Genomic DNA, 19,333 nt, shown 5'->3' on the forward strand with positions numbered 1-19,333 from the left:
CGCGGTGCCAAAGGTCGCGCCCGTGTAGTGCAGATTCCCGCAGTTCTGCGCCGATCTGCGCGGCTGCACCAATGGGATCGGTGGAGGTCTGCAGATCTGCGCAGAATTGCGGACATCTGCGCTTCTCGAACGCCACCACAGTCATAGAGCGATTCCCAGAAATACGTCATCTGAAATGGACTGTTCTGAAGGGAAGGGAAGATCTACAAAGATAAATGTGTGGACCACCTTAAAAAAGGAATTGACGTGCCTTAAAAAGGTTATGGTTTAATTAATATTATTTCGTTGCAACTGCTTTTTTACTGTTTGTTTTTACGAAATATGCTATATTTTATAATCATTTGGGGAAAGAGGAATGTTGAGGACATACTTAAAAAAAATATTGCTAGAATCCCGTGCAAGATTTAATACTACATTAATTGTTGTATTTAAAATATGAATATACAAGTATACACCTATATCCGTGCTAATTTGTCGACTTTTTTGTGTTATGCGTTTTATAGTACATTCTCTTTCGTGTTCTTTGCCATTTCTTTTTTTGCCGGAGATTAATATTACCAAAAATGAGTTTAAAACATATCCATCTTTCTTATTGGTACAGCGGGTATAATCAAAGACCCTCCATCTTTGGTTAAACGACCTGTAACTAAAATAACGTAACATCCGGGGCGTACAGCCTCGTTATGAACAGGAACACATGATCACTATAAAGTCAACGGGCGCCTTTGTTTGGTTCTCATTGCGCACGGCGAATTCTTGTTGTGTGGTAAGTAGGATACTTGCAGTTTATTTATATTTTTAATATATTTATATTTAGTGCTATGGTAAAATGTACACGAAAACCGAACGTCCTTTTTTTGTGTGTAGAATTTGTTTTTATTCTGGCTACGTTCCTACACTGCCATGTAAACGTATGCGAGAATTGTTTTAATGTGGCATTGAATCGAAAGAAAATTGGTACGCCGAGCCGCCATTTTATTGAATGTGGGCGCAGTCTTTATTAGATAGGTGTAATAAATGCATGCACGTTGAGAAATTATTCTGTTTTTGTAATACGAAATGGAAAGTCACTCTCATGTTCGCCATATTGCAAAGAAAAACGCTTCACTCCACCATTCATTTCAAGTCCGCCATTTTGTCTTGCATGCTTCGTAGGCTGCGTCTACTAAGTTTTACTTGTCTGTTTGGTAATTTATCGGAAAAACATAAGTTAACGGCTAACCAGGCGTTGTCTTGTCGGCCAATTGAAGAGCACCCTTTAGGTAAAATTAAATGTTTAATGAATTATTGTCGTAATAGGTGATACCAAAGGGTGTGACGCCTGGGGCCTGTAAGTTACAGGTTTGAGTGGCTGGTATCATTTTGAAGGTTCATGTCCATAACATACCGCTCCCTCGCCGAGACGTTCACCACAAATTGATGCGCGGCAATTGTCCAATAATGTATATCTGTGTATGTGTTTGTGTTTGTTTTAGAAATTAAAACAGGGGCAAATATGGCTGAGGCAGACCGCCCGGGGAAGCTTTTCATCGGTGGGCTGAACACCGAGACCAACGAGAAGGCCCTGGAACAGTATTTCGGCAAATTCGGCAGAGTAGTGGAAGGTAAATCCCAAAGTGTGTGATCTCAAGGGGGTTCAGTTTAGGTCGGTAGTTTGCCACAGTTTTTAACGCAGCTACATTTGCAACACTGTTTTATAGGTCTACTGGACTTGGATAATGTTCTAGATTGGTGATCGTCAACAAGATGTTAGCTTACTATTTGGATGACGTTGTTACAATGTCTAGATATGAACTGTGGCAAAGCTTCCAATATAAACCACCCCTTTCCTGCAGATTTGTGGTTGTAAGCAATGATGAAAACCAAGGTTTTGATCAGGAATGAGCTGAAATACCTTTTTTTTTCTATCCTCTAAGAAGTTCTGAGCTTGCTTGAATATTATTCATTTTGTAGATTCATGTCTAGAATAGGCAGTCACACTTTTTTTTTTTTCTCCCCCCCCCCCCCCCCAAGTGCTGTTGATGAAAGATCGTGAAACCAACAAATCCCGGGGTTTTGCTTTTGTGACATTTGAAAGCCCAGCTGATGCAAAGGATGCTGCAAGGGAAATGAACGGAAAGGTATAGTTTCTTTCCTTGGTCGTAGAATAGTGTGTACATTTTGTGCTTTAAAGAAAATGGAATGCAGTACAGAATGGAAAAAGTTGGCTCATCTTTCTACACTTGTATTGCCTTCCAGTCCCTTGATGGTAAGCCAATTAAAGTAGAGCAAGCGACAAAACCATCCTTCGAGTCCGGAGGTCGGCGTGGGCCACCTTCACTTCACCCCAGGAGTCGAGGGTTGCCCAGAGGCCCAAGAGGCTCTAGAGGAGCACCGAGTGGAATGAGAGGCCCCCCAACTCGAGGTACCTGGTGCATCACAGCATAGTTTCCCTTTTCAGACTGAGGGACACTGGATCTAAATTTGACTTTGATTTGACATTTGCTTGTTTCTGTAAACTTATAGGATTGCACTTGCAATCGGATACCATTGCATCTTATTGTATAATGAGTATTATCATAAATTCCCTGAAGGGGGGTTCAGTTTTCATAGTCAACAATGTCTTTATGGGTTTAATATTGGCAAGCAAATGAGGCCCCTGTTCTTTCTGAATACCTGATTGTAGGCTTTGATGATAAAAAAGGCTTTGATCCCTAGAACTGATATTGCCTTACTTGTCCTCTAAGAAGTTCTGAGCTTACATGAAGTATTCATCAAAAAAGGCTAAAGAAAGTCCTTCTGAAATGACTGTGAGTACTAAGAGTTTGTAGATCCCTTTTTTAAAGGCATATCGTCCAGAGGCCCACCACCAATGAAGAGAGGACCCCCACTTCGCAACGGAGGACCCCCTCCCAAGAGATCTGCACCCTCGGGACCAATGGGCAGACGTAAGTTGCTTTGATGGCATGGCCTCTTGACATTACTTAAATATTCCCTAGTGTACTGTACACTGCTGGTGTGAATATTTGGAATTTCAGTCTTTTCAGTATTGTGTCCCAGAGGGCAAATGATTTGCAGCAAATGGAAACTACAGAAAACCTATCAATGAACCACGTATGGCATGCAATACAACTTAATCTGCACAAACCACAAATACTGAAAGCAAAACCCCAGAAAGCAATGATGAAAACCAAGGTTTTGATCAGCAATGAGCTGAAATACCTTTTTCTATCCTCTAAGAAGTCCTGAGCTTTCTTGACTTAGATTAGTTCTTAGGTTCATGTCTAGAATTAGCGGTCACTTTTTGTATAATGTGAGAATTAACATGTATGATTTAAAATGTTTACTGGTAATCCTGGGTGTTGAGTGTTAAGGTAGTCCACACCATGTGAAAGAAACTTCGTATCATGATGTACTGTAAGGTGATTTAATTCTTCCACCAGCTCCAATGTCACGGGAGAGAGACCCCTATGGACCACCACCACCCCGTAGAGACGCCATGCTTTCCAGGAGAGATGACTATCCATCTCCGAGGGATGACCATTACAGCACAAAGGACAGGTCTGTAAATCTTGCATTTTTTAAGTGGACTATAATCCATGTTACTAGGTACATTCTGCTCCAAATTCTGTAATGCATATCCAAATAGACTACAGTGTATTTTATGAAATTGTATGCAGGGATTTAATTTCTCTCCCCACTTCCCTCCCTTCTCCAGTTACTCTAGTCGGGATTACATCAGTTCCAGGGAAACGCGAGATTACGCCCCACCCCCAAGAGATTATGCCTACCGTGAATATCCTCACTCCAGTTCCAGAGATGAATATGGATCAATTTCACGAGGCTATAGGTATGGTTTAGTGTGTGTGGTTTAACTAATGGAAATGAGCCTTGTCATAGGGAATGTGTGCCATCAGAATGCAATCTTACTTGGTTCTTCATTCCTCTTGCTTTGAAGTGACCGTGATGGCTATGGTGGAGGCCGTGAGCCTAGGGGCTACCTTGACCGACCCAGCGCAGGTTCCTACAGAGATCCCTATGATGGTTATGGTAAGATGGTCCACTTTATAAAGTCTAGGCACATACTTCATGTTTGTGTAGAGCTAGGCGTGTCCTGCACAATTTAAGATTCAGATTCTCCTGGAGCCATTGAATCCAAACTCTTCCTTGGAAAACTTGTACAAAAAAGGCTTGCAAACCAGAGCAGTGTTCGCCAAAAGCCTCAGAAATTCACCCTCCAAGGAAACGGGCACAGTCTCGCTGTGGAAAACATAATTTTTTTTAAAAGCACGCAAACAAAAATGCCAAAAGCATCAAGAACAAAAGTGAAAAATCACCCAAGTGTCCAATCTGCTATGCTAAGGTAAAGTTGGATATCTAAAGAGGAAAACAAAAGCAGCTGCCCAAGGAAATCAATGCTCACTGGCATGTTACAGGGTTTTCGTCTTCATTGCGTTGGTGACCTTCCTTGAAAATAACTTACCAGTTGATAACGTGGATACTGTATGGGGAATTGCAGGTTAATTGCTTCCCTTGTGAATGCAGATCAAACTTCATATTTGTGGAAGGCCAAGAAATTAAAGTGCCTCACCAATTCTTGCTTTGACAAAGTTCATTTAAAAAATAAATAAATAAATAAATAAACTTGGTGGCCTAACAAGATATTTTTAGGGAGGGGAAAACGACAAAATGCAAAAAAAGCAATCCAAAAAGAAACATGCAAAAGAGAAAATGTTAACGTGATAAACTTGCCAATTACCTGACCCATTGACCCTGCAGGTAACTCGCGCAGCGCCCCACCTTCAAGGGGTCCCCCACCATCCTACGGTGGAAGTGGTGGAAGCAGTCGCTATGACGACTATGGCAGCAGTTCCAGGGATGGATATGGAAGTCGTGACAGTTACCCCAGCAGCAGAAGCGACCCGTACTCCGCCAGTCGCGGCGAGCGTATTGGCAGGCAGGAGAGGGGACCGGCACCCCCGATCGAGAGAGGCTACCCTCCTCGGGAGTCGTACAGCAGTTCCAGCCGCGGAGCCCCCCGAGGTGGCGGCCGTGGGGGAAGCCGTTCCGATAGGGGAATAGCTCGAAGCAGATACTAAGGATGGACCTCAAAGTGAAATCAAAACAGACTTGAAAGAAAAACCATGACAAAAAAAAAAAAAAGGAACAGTGCGTGTACGTGCATATTCTGTGCTTTTGAAAAGGAGAGCTATCAAAATGGATTGAACTTTTGTGGACAGAAAACAAAGCTTATTGTTGAGCTTTTTCCCCTCCCCCACACCCCTTCACCACCATAACTTTTATTTGAGAAGAAATTTGTTTATATGACCTTTTGTTTTATATATTTTACCCCCTCCCACCCCCTCCTCCCGTGTTAATACTCCAGTCATTTTAAAAGTTGTGTATTAGACTTTTTTTTTTTGTACACTAGTGCTGTTAAACTTGCTTCAATTCCCTGGAATAACATGCCTTTACATTTACTAATAAAGTTTTTATCAACAACCTTGTGATCAAAACTAGTGGATTTTCAAACCAAACAATGTATTCACAAATCTGCATTTGCCTTTAAAGAGTATTACTCCATTTGAAATGAAATCCGGTTTCCATCCAGCAATTCAAAAGTATTGATGAACCGCAAACATTGGACCTTTTATTTAATTCATATATTGTAAATAAAATGCTGTATATCCAAATTTTCCACATGCAGATTCATTGTTGGACCGTGGTGTCACTGCAGAACAAAGGCAAATGTTTGTTGCAAACTCTTTATACCAGTAGTTTTCCTCAGTTGAAAAGGATCCCTCGTCATAAAGAATAAACTGATGGTTTACAACGACCTAACCAAAGAACGTGACAACCAAAATGCAAGTGAATCTTTCCAACACTCAACAGATTTAAACAAGTTGCCTGTGACAACAGATGGTAAGCAAAGCCAATCTTTTTGTTTTTAATTTCATGCTTTTCCCCACCCCATCTGAAATATCCGTTAACTGGCAATAATGGCCTTCTCTGCAAAGGTTGGTGCTTTAAACTACAACTTCAATATTGAAAGTGTCACCTGAGATGGGTGTTGGCTCGTACCTTGTAAGAGAAATGCGGCAAAACTGCAAGCCTCGTATTTTTCTTCTCAAGTCATAACCTTAGGGTTAGTTCGCAATGGTCATTGTCAAGCACCAGATGAAATTCTTAAAGTTGAAATCTGTATATATTCACCTAAGGAAGTTGCATTAAGCCCAGCCAAGTAATTTTCAATGGACTTTAGTGTTTTTTTTTTTTTTTTTTTTTTTTGTATGTTTGAAAAATTAAAATGTCCTAGTATAAAGGATGTGTTGGTTCAAAGTAAAGTTTCTGCAACCCTTGATGCTTTAAAATGAGGAAAGTTCAAATTCAAACAAAAGGAAAGCAAACCTGTGATGGAAAAAGCTAACTTGGAACAACCTGGAAAAGTCGGAGCAAGAGCAAATTGGATCGTAGCTTAATACTGCTTGGATGAAACTAAGTGTATCTTGTGAGTTTATTTCGTCTTCTAATCAATATTTTGGAGTTTCGTAAACTGCTGCATATTAATTGTGTATTTGTTACAGGGTGAGGACAAGGTGTACGTGAACTGCTTAAATAGGAACTAACTCAATGATTCCATGCTTTGGGAAATCGGGAATGGAAAGCGATCTGAAAGGTAGGCTTTAGATGGTTCTTGCAGAATGTTTTGAAATATGTTTTTTGTTTGTGAAATGTGAGCAGGAGAATAAAGGTTTGCAGTCACTATTTACATGGTGGAGATGGAGGCCTTATCATAACACTGGAAATCAAAAGGCAATTTGCCTAGACCACAGAAAGAATGCCTTGGGGCAAATATAATTTTGTTTTCCTCTCCCCCCCTTCAACAGGATGCTGTATTGGTTCATGGAGAGATGTCCCTGGTATCGAAGGGAAGACCTTGAGTGTTAACGTCGTAAAACCCAGCAGAAGATAAATTCTTCAGTTCAGGCTGAAGGATAGACATCCCCTTTTTCAATGGGATGTGTGGGTTCATTTAATTTTGTACTTCAATAAAAGAAAAAAATCTATTAATCTGAACAGTTGGTTTTCATTTTATTCCTGTGAATGAATTAAATTTTCTGTAGCATTACAAGCTTTATTTTCTTTTTCTTTTCTCCCCCCCCCCTTCCATTTAAAATGTGGCAATGGACCATATATATTTAAAGTGGATAGAATTAAGGATTCTATAAATGGATCCACTAGCTGTACAGGTTTAAAGGTTTTTCACCTAAAATTGGGAAGTTGCTTGTGATTTTAAACCTTATTCTGGGGGGGGGGCATGCAAGTATAACTGCTATTCTGGTTTAAAATCTTCAAATAGGTTACAATTTGCCAATAAAATAGTGTTTAAATGGCTGTGTATACATCTGCTGATTGTGTAAACGTCACGTTTTGATTTGTTCCTCCCATTTGTAAGTGTAAATTGGTTTTATATATAGTAAGGTTTATGAAAGTCTTCAAAATTCAATTTGTGTGGATATACTATATATATATATATATATATATAATGGTAATGCGGGTGTTGCCGAATAGCATTAGACTGGTGTGTAACGACCTAAAAGCGAAGGATTGCACTGTACTATATAGATAAGTATTTCTTTCCTCTAGTAACGGGGAAGTGAAAAATGAAACTCGCTCAACATTTGAATAGGACTTTTATTTTGCGATGCCATTAATCCAGCGAATCCAAAAATCGCAGGGTTTGCATTGGTACGCAGTCGCTGAAGTTCAATGGGCGCAATCAGTGGTCTGTGATGTGTGCGTCCTCGGATCAGTTTGCAAACAGAAGGGAAGTAATTACCATAGGAAAATTATAATTTCCTGATAAACAGGCGATTTCCCTGCCAGTCTAAATAAAGCCCAAGATCCATCGGGGGCTGGATTAGTACAAAGTAGCCTTGCGGCGAGCTCAAGATTGTAATACCAAAAAAAAAAAAAGCAGAAGTGTTGATTGTATCGCGGATGTGGCCACATCTTGAAACAACTCGAGCTGCTCTGAAAGTTGGGGCGACTGTAAATCGGCATTGAACAGCAATGAACCCGGAGGAACAGGCGGTAACGTGGCTCATATCTTTAGGAGTCCTAAACTCGCCCAAGAAGAACATTGCGGACCCAGAAGAGTTCCTTAAATCGTGTCTGAAAGATGGGGTGGTTCTGTGCAAGCTCATGGACAGGCTCGTACCCGGGTCCGTCCACAAGGTGAGGAATGCGAACTCGGGTCTCGGCGGCTTCGTGTCGAGGGAATCTCATTTTCCCAAGAAACGATGCATGCATATTTAAAATGTAATGAACAGCTCGAAACGTTTTTATATATCCGTGAACAACACCTTGAGGAAGCATGTTGTTACCCAAGCGCCAATGAGATGCATCAGCCCTTTTTCAGATTCATGTACTGTTAAAACTTGTTACAGCTCAAAATACCCGAGCTTAACGATTTTCCAACAGCACCTTGTGTGCGATTTAGTAGCAAATAAGCTTTTAAAAATGTTACAGAAATGCGGCTGCACTTTTAAAAATGACAAGTTTTTCAACTTCCTGTAGCTAGACAACAGCTTTTCTGCTTTCAGAACCAATACAATCATAATTTATCGCATATGTGCCTCGTTTTTATTATTATTATTATTATTTAATGTATTTTATGTAATGTGGTTTATATACATGGTGGTTATCAGTTCTATTATAAAAGGAGATAATATGTCATTTCGTGTTTAGATACTGTTTAGGTGTTGATTTATGCTGTCAGTTCACTGTTCCTTCTCAGGCAATTTCCAGCTCATATAATTTTTAAGTTTTTAGGTAAAATAAAGCTCTGATTGATGTTTTTTTTACATTCTTTATGTGCAATTTTGGCGCATAAACAGAAGTCATGTTGAAGCACGCACTCGTTCTCGCAAGTTATGCTTAACTGTTGTAAGATGCGTCACGGCCCATGATGCGCAGATGTCCGCAGTTCCGCGCAGATCTGCACAATTCCACCGATCCCATTGGTGGAGGAGCGCAGATCCGCGCATAACCGTTTCAATCTGCGCTACACGAACGCGACCTAACAATCGCTCTAGCAGCGTGCACAGCACTGTTTGCATGTGCAATAGCCATTGTGAAATGAATCTCTCTCTAACACAATCACACACATACATACATTAAAAACAACTCAAGACAATAAAGCCGTAGTCTTACATAGTATTGCACACAAGGTTATTCAGGGCTACCCAAAACAGAATATGAATCTAAAGTTCCTAGATCCATTGGGTGACCACTTTGCAGATATCTCGGAGGTCATTATCTAAGCCACTGGAGGCTCAAATATCTGATTCACTGTAAACCACCAGGAATCGAGGACCACAGCCACACCTCTGGTTGCTTGTGTCGCTGTGCACCTAGAACAATGAGAACTTGGAGTAGCAGAAAACTCTTACTCTTGGGGTCTATGCTTTGAAACCCACTTATTATAATCATATCTCTTAGTACAGTACAGCAGGGGTCTCCATCCCTGATTATGTAGATTGTAAGTACAGTATACATACATAAACACACAGTCCAAATAGCAAATGTTTACTGACTCATCACACTTGGGCTGTCCCATATAACAGGCCTTATCATCTATGACACTTTCTGACTGTTACCTACTGGAGAACCCTATTTTAACATGTATTCTACTGTGCTGTGCTGTCACTACAGTCACCCATTGTATTGGATCCCTATTGTAACAACAGCAATATTCCATTGTACTGTACTAATTATTACCACTATATATATGCACGAATGTACATAGTGCAGTACTATGTAGTCTCAATAGCCTTGTTATCTCAATCAGTAGGGCACCAGACTATTACTCCGTTGGTTCCAGACCCCACCTCTCAATATTTAAAGACTAAAAATGAAATGAATGAATGAATCTCAATACATTAATGTCTCTGTATGTTGTTTTTCCTCATTAAAGATATTCACCACTATATCCACATCTCGCAGCACAGTACAGGGGTCTTCAGCCTTGTTGGATAGGCAGACACATATACGCTACACACCTAGTTATATGGATGTAGTTGTGTATTTTACAGCTGTCAGCTGCAGCCAACCTGTCCTTCTTTTAAAAATATACATAAAAGATAGCAGTATTACTATCTTCACATTAAAGGTAAATCCTTCTAGCTCAAGTGGTAGGACAGCAGAGTCCTACCAGAGTCCAGTCAAATCTGGCCTTTGAGACCAACCCACTGCCAGTGAGTCTTTTAAAACCCTGAAAGTAAAAGTCAGTTTGGACAATTGGGACATAGAGACATGTCCTCTTCACTGTTGAGTCCGAGTGCAGTCAGCAACGCACTGCTTAGGTTTTCTTGTTCATTTGGTGCTTTGGTAATCCACATATTAGAAAAGGAAAATGTCAGTTGCTTTACTGAACAAGTTAGCCAAAGCCCTTATGAATAATTGTCCTGCTATCTATTGATATTCAGCTTTGTATATACAACAACCTCGAAATTGATCAAAACCGTCGTGATCCTGGTTTATCTCTGGAGCTGTTAGTATTACCCACAGTGTGGGTGAGATCCAGCAGGAAGATTACTCCTTATTAAATGCCTCTGATATTGATATTTTTCTTGTTTTCCACGAACACGAGTTATCATTTGATCGGCATGTATAAATAATATCTACAGCACTTCCTATCTTCTTTATGCCCCTGTGCAGTCATCAAAACGATTATAATGGTTATGAGCTGCTGCCGTAAACCGTTTCCTCCGAAGTGCCGTGCCATTCGGACGCAGATCCGGCTGGGCGCTTACGTCACGTCCGCTCGCCGCTCTCTTCCTGTGACAGCTCGCTGCGCGGCGGGGGGCGGGGAGGAGGCGCTACAGTCACTTTGCGAACTGGAGGAAAACAAAACGCCTGTGATCAAACTCCGATGGCTGCTTATAATTTGTCGGTGTGCTCTAGCTGCCGGCTCCGATGAAGTAAACACGGAAGCTTCCATAGGCCGTTTTTAAATCGGTTTATGTATTTATTTTGTGCGTATGTGTTGCTGTGTTTAGTACTGCCCGGAGCCGAGGACCGAAGCGGACTGCCTGGCCAACATCAGAGAGTTCCTCAAAGGATGTACAACGTTGAAAATAGAGGTAAGTGAGGGGTATAGCATCGGACGACAGCGTTGATCATTCTCTTTCTTTTTTGTTTGTCGTACCTTTCCCCCCATTAGTTACATTGTTTCCCTATTTTGACCGTGATCATTGTTCTCATAGGTGTGCGTGTTTGACATGTAGAGACATGTGGTTCACTTCCAATGATGTGGTAATTATAAATAAAACAACATGCTTTACAGTATAATCTGAAATAATAATCACAAGTTTACGCGATATTTGTACCAGGGCTTACTTTTTTTTTTTTTTTTTTTTTACTGCTGCATTGTTGGTCATTGTGTATCCTGTACTGTATTTCTGATTGCTGTCTTATTATTCATGAGATACTAATTGCCTGCAAAGCCAGAGTATGGCGAGCTGGGGTGTCCAAGAAGATCCCAGCACAACTGCACAACTGCATAAAGTGTACCGCAGTTATTAAATAAATAAAACGCATGGGGATGCCTGCTCTTGTTCTGCATTTTGATACATATTTTGAGACGTTATGTAAGGTAATTGCGCTTGAAGTCGAAATTCCAGTGAAAAAGGTTATATACACCGCAGTGTCAGGTCCAGGGCCTCCATTTGATTTGTGATACTGGCGTGTTTGTCATTGTCACAGCTCTCCTTGTGCAGCAAAGATGGGAGCTTTGTATATATCATGCAGAGGATAATATGATATTTTGTGTCCTATATGTTTAGATGGCAATTAATTCGCAATTTCTGCCTGAAAGCAGTAGGGCAAATGCAAATCTTTGAAAGGACACACAAGACAAGATTATTTTTGTTGTGTACACTACAGCTTTAATGGGGTGCTCCAATCCGAAAAAGGGTCACTTTCCATCAACGTGCACTACATTGTTTTAAGATAGTATGTGAAGTCGAGAGAGAAGTTGTTTTTTTGGATATTTCAGTGATTTGCCATTCCAGTTCACCCCAGAGGTGTGTAGGATAGCACTCGAAACAGGCCCTGATTGTGAATGGTTTTGGATACTAGTTTCGTGCAACCTCTGTTACAATTCCAGGTTTATGCGTTTCAATATTGGCAGTACAGTATGGTCCAGAATGGCACAATGTTTTAAGATTGTCAACCAGCTGCCCTAATACAAATCATAAGCAGGGCTATAGCATCACACTGCCGCTAATACACTGGACTGCAAAGCAATTTGGGAGCAGATTGCACACACACGCTCTCATTAGCTGCAAACCATGATCTTAGGCAGCCCTGGTTTGTTTTCTCCAGTTACCTTAATAAATTAATTGAGGCGAAGATTTGCTTAATTAGTCAGACTTACCATTTGCGTCAGGTATTTAGCAATTGGTGACTGAGATACCTACAAAACATACTCTGTATGGCATGACTCACCCCAACACAGGATGCTTCCTTAGCATTGTGAGCCTCACTTCTGATAGCCCACAAGCACCTCTGTGTATTCACATGTGTGATCAGCAGCCTGTGGGTGGCTGCCCTGCCATAAAGCACATTTTACTCCCTAATAGGGTGGTCACACCTGTGTGGTTATATCCTTGATGTTTGATTTTAGACCAGTCACCCAGTTTGATCTGATAACCCACTTCAGTGTCAGACAGCCTGTGGTTGATTTTTCCTCTGGCATATCCCATGAAATTGTGTAGTATTGCACGAAGTGATATTTTGGGAAGAGTAGTGTACCCCTCAGATTTATGAAGTCCATATGCTGAATGGTTCCTCTTGGACTTGCTGCTTGCCTTTATTGAATTGCCCTATACACCTTCAGCAAGTGGCCCGTTGTCCCAAATCCTTTAATAATAGGGCCCAGTGGATGGTAATGGTGTATAGTGAAAACCACTGTCCTGTGTTTATGTGACACTGTCAGACTACATAAACACCAGCCTACTGGAAAAACTTCAAGCTTCTCAGCCCTGCTCCTCTTGGGTTTTGATAGGTTTAGTTTGTATTTTGACATTCAAGCCTCAAGTCCCTTATTTGTATAAGACTGCAATAGGTAGGTATCAATTTAGATGTTGATTTTTTTCTTTTCTTTTCCCACTTCCAGAGTAAATGCATTCATCTTCAAAAGAACTTAAAATACCACAGGCAAATAACTATGTGGTTTTGATGCAATATAAGAAACAAACAGGGCTGTCTTTATAAGCCATTTGATCAAAAAAGATCTGTGCACATGATTCACTCTTGAAAATCCGTGACAGTATTTCAGTCACCAAAGGACAATTAATGGGAAATCTGTTGATGTGTGTGGTATATGTAAAAGCCGCATGACTATGATTTTTTTTCCCACTTTTTTTCTTTCCATTTTCTTTAAGGACATAATGTTTCATTTAATTTCTTCAAGGGAAAAAAATATTGCACACGTTAATTTTCAAGTGCCAAATAACATACAGATTCCATGTAAAATGTAGAAAACAGCATACAACAGAGCTCTGAACTGTGTATTTTATAATCAAATTTTCAGAACATTTCAACCGGAAGAGCTTAGCAAATGATCGTGATCTTTTAGATCTTTCATTGTGCCGTGTTGTTACATGTTCCCTTTTGGGATCGTCACTCCTTGCATTCCTAGAGTGTCTTCTTTTGCATCCAGTTCTTCTCAGCAGAACGAATGAACCTTAAGGGCCTCAAATGAGCCCACCTGTCCCTGACAGCAGGCAGGCCCTACTGTCTTGACAACCCACTCGGCCTTCTCCTCGCCATCAGACCCCAGTCTCTTCATTGTGAAGCGATTGAGACCAGGTCTCTGACCTGTCCTTTTCATGAGGGAAGGTGTTCAGCTTTGTAGTATTTTTATTTATCAGTTTGTCTGTTTATTTATTTTTTCATATGTAATTCTTAATCATAGATGATCCTAGTTTAGCACTCATAATAGGAGCACACATTATTTTTCAGAAGTGTGCTGTCTACACAGGCTGCAGCAGTAGCCTTGGATGGCAACAAAAGTCTCAATCTTGCTCAGCAGGAACCACACACTGAGTGGTGAGGGGAAGCTTGCCGTCTGTCACAACCCAGGCTCCCCCCTTGACACCTCCCACAAAGGTGCCAAAATGCAGACTGATTATTAATTTCTTAACATTATGGACAAATAGAGGCTGGGAGGAACACTGAAACCAACATAGCAGTTTAACCTTGCTCACTGAACACACTGATTTGAGCCTTCCTGTGCAGAGAAGAAAAGTTTGACAATTAACCTTAGACCTGATTTAATATGGCCTCTGCCCTGATCTGCTGACAGCCCTGTATGTGAAGTGCTCAGTGAAGATTAGGCCTGCTGTGAGCCAGTGCTAGGAACTGCAGTCTGATGGTTGTGAGGTTTCGGATCTTACCATTAGCTGTAAGATGAGTAACTTTAATGTATTACATGTGTTTCATTGCAAGAGCTCAGGGTCCATACGTGCAGCGTGCCACCGAAAACCTACAAAAACACATTGTGCTTTCTGTAATAGTGCAGCCCTGTTTGCCGCCTGGTCGGAAATAGGTCAGACTGTGTCAGTATATCATAATGATTGGTTGTATAAGATGTTGCATCCACAATGATAGTGCTGAAAAAAGTACCTTTTTAGCTAAACCTCCCTCTTCTTAAAGGCAACCACAAAATATGCGGATAGCTAGATTTATTTTCTTGCTTTATGGAGTGGAATCCTTTCGTGCTGACGTCAGGCTAGAGAAACTCCTGTCATAAACTTCACCGGGGTTCGGATAGATTTTGTGGGGTCCATGAGTACCTGCTTGATGTCTTCATTAGAGATGTGAGCTATGTTTTGCTCAGAACGAGGCTGAAACCTCAATCGGGAACAACCCTCCATGGGTTTGTGTTACACCACTAAACTAAACACCCCTTCCCCCCTCCAATCCCTGGCTCTGTCTTTCATCTCTCTTGTGCCTTGGCTACAACTTGAAACAACCTTTAACTTAAGATTTTAGAAATAGATTCCCCCCCCTCTTCTTACACCCCTAATTAGTTTTCAAGAAAAAAATGCAATTTAATGACTGGAGCTGGCGCTGTGTGAAAGAACTGCTATACGTTTGTTTAGTTCTGTAGTCTCTTCTTGATCCCTCAGTCCCTTGCCATAATTAATGCCTTTAGTGCTACAGTGCACGAGGGGAAAAAAAAATAAGTTCTGCATAATACATCACAACCACATATACTGTACCGAGCCCATACATGTTTTCTTATTTTCTTTTTTCCTCCCCCTTTGTCTTTACTGTATAATATGGACCTTTATTTAATCTACAGCCAAAAGAGACACATGGGCTGCCAGGTCATGTGTGTGCAGGCTGTGGTGCTGCTTAACTTTCACTTCTGGAGGGAAGTTGAGAGAGGAAGGAACAGAGAGACGGCACCACAGGCCTTGATTGTATTCTCATTTTGTTTGACTTTGTTTGAGCAGGAAAAAAAACATTTTAGGCAATCCCCCACCCCCATTAAAAAACAAAAACTGATTTGAAAGTATCCCAGAATCTTATCACTGTATTTCTTTTGTGCAAAAATGTGTGTGTGTGTGTGTGTGTGTGTGTGTGTGTGTGTGTGTGTATGTGTATTATATATACAGCTCTGGAAAAAATTGACCACTGCACATTTTTCTTAAATCAGCATCTCTACAGGTATGGCAGCCATTCCATTCCATTCATATTTTTATTTGGAATTTGGGAGAAATGTTGTCCGTAGTTTATAGAATAAAACATAAATGTTAATTTTACCCAAACACAAATAGTAAAACCAGAGAAACTGATAATTTTGCAGTGGTCTCTTAATTTCTTCCAGAGCTTTACATATATACACACACTACTTTATCTTTTAACAGAAATGAGACCTAAAATAAGGGACAACCCAAAGCCTGTGTGTTTGACAAAGGTTACAGAAATGAGTTGATAAAGATAGTCTTTATAAATAATTGAGTGTGTTTTTACAGAGTCGTGTTGAAATGAAAGCATGTGCTTTGAGGGCAACTGTACTTCTGCTTGCGAGGTTCAGTCAGGCCCTTTGAGAAGCCAACTCCCCATTTGCAGTTAGGCAGTGTCTAGGGGAGGAAGCCACATGTAATGTAGCACAATGTCTATATTTAAGATGTTTTATTTAAAATGCGAAACTGTACCTCCCAGATGTAAGCGGATACCTCAGTGTGCTGTGCTATTGAACACTGGGCTCCACTAGATCAGGCACAAAAGGGTTTTAATCCATGTGCCTGAAGTGCCTAGATTATCAGACTGTTTTAGATCATTTTCACAGTACATTTTGTTTAGTTTTTTCAGGTCGAATCACGTTTCCAGCAAAGCATCTGTTCATGTGATCCTGCGAAGTTCCAGATATTTTAATCAGTTTAGTGAAAATTGACATTACAGTTTTATATTTTGACCTACTTTTAATTTAATTTAATTCAATTTTTTCCTGTGCTCTGAAAAGGTGCACCCTGCTGTAGAATGTGTTGTCCGTGAATGTGTTTGTGGTTGACGTATCTTGTATTCCAATTGCCAGGGCTTTGAACCAGAAAGCCTCTACACAGGAGAAAACTTTGGAAAGATCCTGAACACACTTCTTGCTGTAAACTTTGCCACTCAAGGTAAGAAGAGGACTTTCTTCAGATATGCCATGGCCTTTAATTTTTGTATTTTCTTCTGTATTTCACTGGGTTCCTTGTGTTCCTGCTGCAGTGCAGATGCCATTCAACCAGCTGTAGAATCTCATACTATATTTAAGTAAAGCACACACTGTTTGTATTAAAACCAGTGTGCTACAGAATGCTGTGGAATATGTAACACACACACACCTGTGCGCAGAAGGATTTTCTTCTTTGCTGTTCAGCTCCCCCTTACCCCGATCAGGCAGTCACAGGCATCTGATGTCTGCTTTTTGTTTGCAGTCTGTATAACAGTCTGTTTTCAGCTCATGCTTTAGACCCTGCCAAGTTTTGCTGAGATCAGTATTGTTGTTCTGCAGACATACAGCCCTGGCAGCTCAAAAATAACTGCTGTCTAGTGTGTGTGTGCACATCTCGCATGCAAAGTAATTTTAGCTGGATTCTTCCCAGAGATTGCGTGAATCACAAACATGTTCTTTATAAGCTGCTGTCTTCTGCTGTGTTCACGTTGCTGCTAACGGCCTGCCAGGAACAACAAACAAACAAACAAAAACATTTTCCTTCAATACTAAATCAGTTAAATTTGTTTTAGTCTTTACTTCCTATATTAACATTGCACTGCTAGTGTAAGGTTGTATCTTTACTATCTTTACTGCAATGTTCTCCGAGTAATTAGGTGCTGTCAGGTGCCTGAAACACTAGCTTTTAAAACCTTTGAAAGGTTGCAAAGCAAAATGTATATTCCACTAGCCCAGGAGGAATGGAAAGACTGCAGAGTGTGCTACAAGGAGGACAGCAAAAGGGAAAGGCAGATTAATAACTTTCATACAATTATTTTTAATATCAGATTTTACTTTCCGGTCGTCACTTCCACTTTGCTTTCTTCACTAGGTTTTCAAGTCAGCTAACAGATGCTTGTATCAAACACGACTTACATGTTTTTCCAGAACATAACACAACTGAAACCGAATCAAAGGCCTGCTTGTCTACAACTCCTCCCATCTTAGTTAGCCCATTGAAAATAAAAAACCAAAACTTTGTTAGAAGTCTTAGTTGACTGTTGATATTTAACCCTAACTTAATGAATTAATAAAATAAATACAATCATATAATAATAATAGTCCAACAATAGACAACAACATAATATTAGTTGAAACAGTGTCCAATCTGCAACTCATCCCTTCTTAGTAGTCCACACTGACCTTATTTGAAGTCAAAGAAAACTAAATTTAAATCCCTTACCCATACCTTACTTTTTTAAGTAATGCACAATCTATAGCTCATCCTGTTTAGATGAGCTGTCCTTTACAGCAGAAGACACCGTGACTGCACTGCTTTCAGTCCCCGCACCCTCCTCCCTCAATTAAAGCCAACGATAAGAGCAGTTTGGCACAGTTGTTGCTTAGACACTTGTTATTATTATCTTGTGCACTGCAAGTGCCTGCAGATCTACTCCCCGTCAAGTTTCGTTATTTATGGGACCCAGCAGATATTTGCTGGTGTATTCAGTGTGTGTTCATTGTGTATTCAATGTGGTTTACTTTTCGACCTTTCCCCCCCGCTATTCAACTGTGGCATCGTTGTATTTTTTTGTAAGGGTTGGGCTAGGGTGAGGGGAATGGTTGTGGTTCAGTTTTTCCAGTGCAGTTGGGCTTTTAATGATGTTAAGATTTGCTTTCCTGCTAGTAACCCCTTTAGAGACATCATCCCAGCAGTTTGCATTGATTGCAGTAGTAAAGTGCAACTGTGTTGAACTGTCTTCATTGAAAATGATTCCTGGCGAATGCTCATCTTTACACCCAGATAACAAGCTGGGCGACGTCACTCTGAGCAAAGTGCCTAGGCTGGTAGCCCCTTCTGTCTGGCAGTCTTCCTCTCGGTTCAGGGACTGTCTGTCTGTGCTGTCCTTCTAGCTGGCAGATGCCCGTCTTCTTGTAAATGCACCTGGGGAAGATTGAGACCTACAGTCCAGAGTGCACTCCAAAAACTGCACGATTGTCCTCTCTCTGTTGTCATACCGTATCCATGGGAATGTCTCTCTTGGTAACGTAAAAAACGCAAACGGGACAATCTGGTTTTGACGAGCCCCATGCAGGGCATGAGTGAGCCATGCCTTTCAATATTTCTCTTATTGACAGTCCTGTCCACTTAGCTTGCCTTGGACCTGTGTCCCCTGTGTTGTAGAGGTCCCCCCATTCTTCAGTGGGACAACTCTGTCCCCCTGTTGAGCCACTGCTGCACTGTTCCAGCCTGATAAGGAGCTGCTGGCTGGCCTCTTTTGGATTTGCTTTGCCAGCAGTCTGCTCCTTGCCCCTTGTCCCTGCACAGTGCCGCACAATACATGTCTCATATTCGTTAATAGGATATCAAGTTAATCCAGCTGCACAGATGGTCATTATCAAAACCTAAATGGCCTGGGCATTGCTTTCCCCTGTGTACACGGGTTCCCCACCACAAGATGCACTAAGTAAAGGTGGTACTCTGGAGATGGTATCTAGCAATGAACTGGAAATGGATTACATTACAGCAGTAAATAAAATATAAGGATGTACACACTGACAGCCTGGCAGCCTCTGACTTTTTTTTTTTTTTTTTCCCTCCTGGTACAGCCTGAACTCTTTTGCAATTGGCCATTT

The 19,333-nt window shown here is 40.9% G+C and overlaps 2 protein-coding genes and 3 non-coding genes across 10 annotated transcripts in view; all 5 read left to right on the forward strand.

Moving 5' to 3' along the window:
- Positions 1-165: 165 nt before the first annotated feature.
- rbmx (RNA binding motif protein X-linked) lies at positions 166-7,056 on the forward strand. 5 transcript variants are annotated; one of them, XM_066715174.1, is made up of 11 exons: positions 614-766; positions 1,476-1,604; positions 2,014-2,120; positions 2,239-2,404; positions 2,811-2,927; positions 3,423-3,540; positions 3,698-3,829; positions 3,938-4,029; positions 4,759-5,901; positions 6,564-6,655; positions 6,867-7,056. In XM_066715174.1, the coding sequence occupies exons 2-9, from the start codon at positions 1,496-1,498 to the stop codon at positions 5,076-5,078; spliced, it is 1,161 nt and encodes a 386-aa protein (XP_066571271.1). In that variant the 5' UTR covers positions 614-766; positions 1,476-1,495; the 3' UTR covers positions 5,079-5,901; positions 6,564-6,655; positions 6,867-7,056. The 5 variants fall into 5 exon arrangements, with proteins under 5 accessions (XP_066571270.1, XP_066571271.1, XP_066571269.1 ...); XM_066715173.1 differs by lacking the exon at positions 614-766 and adding an exon at positions 166-259 and having other exon boundaries at positions 4,759-6,655; XM_066715172.1 differs by having other exon boundaries at positions 4,759-6,655.
- LOC136762343 (small nucleolar RNA SNORD61) lies at positions 1,850-1,929 on the forward strand. Its single transcript, XR_010820545.1, has one exon. It is a non-coding gene; the product is annotated as a small nucleolar RNA SNORD61 (small nucleolar RNA).
- On the forward strand, positions 2,666-2,739 carry LOC136762341 (small nucleolar RNA SNORD61). The gene has a single exon (XR_010820543.1). It is a non-coding gene; the product is annotated as a small nucleolar RNA SNORD61 (small nucleolar RNA).
- LOC136762342 (small nucleolar RNA SNORD61) lies at positions 3,157-3,232 on the forward strand. Its single transcript, XR_010820544.1, has one exon. It is a non-coding gene; the product is annotated as a small nucleolar RNA SNORD61 (small nucleolar RNA).
- Positions 7,057-7,773: 717 nt separating the features above from the next.
- arhgef6 (Rac/Cdc42 guanine nucleotide exchange factor (GEF) 6) overlaps positions 7,774-19,333 on the forward strand; it is a 36,777-nt gene continuing 25,217 nt past the window's right edge. For both annotated transcript variants that reach the window (XM_066715177.1, XM_066715178.1), the window contains exons 1-3: positions 7,774-8,217; positions 11,043-11,126; positions 16,595-16,679. In XM_066715177.1, the coding sequence (XP_066571274.1) occupies positions 8,053-8,217; positions 11,043-11,126; positions 16,595-16,679 (334 nt within the window). In that variant the 5' untranslated portion in view covers positions 7,774-8,052. The remainder of the gene's footprint in view (positions 8,218-11,042; positions 11,127-16,594; positions 16,680-19,333) is intronic.

The sequence above is a fragment of the Amia ocellicauda genome, chromosome 10 (genome assembly GCF_036373705.1).
Source record: "Amia ocellicauda isolate fAmiCal2 chromosome 10, fAmiCal2.hap1, whole genome shotgun sequence".
NCBI classification, from domain to species: Eukaryota; Metazoa; Chordata; class Actinopteri; order Amiiformes; family Amiidae; genus Amia; species Amia ocellicauda.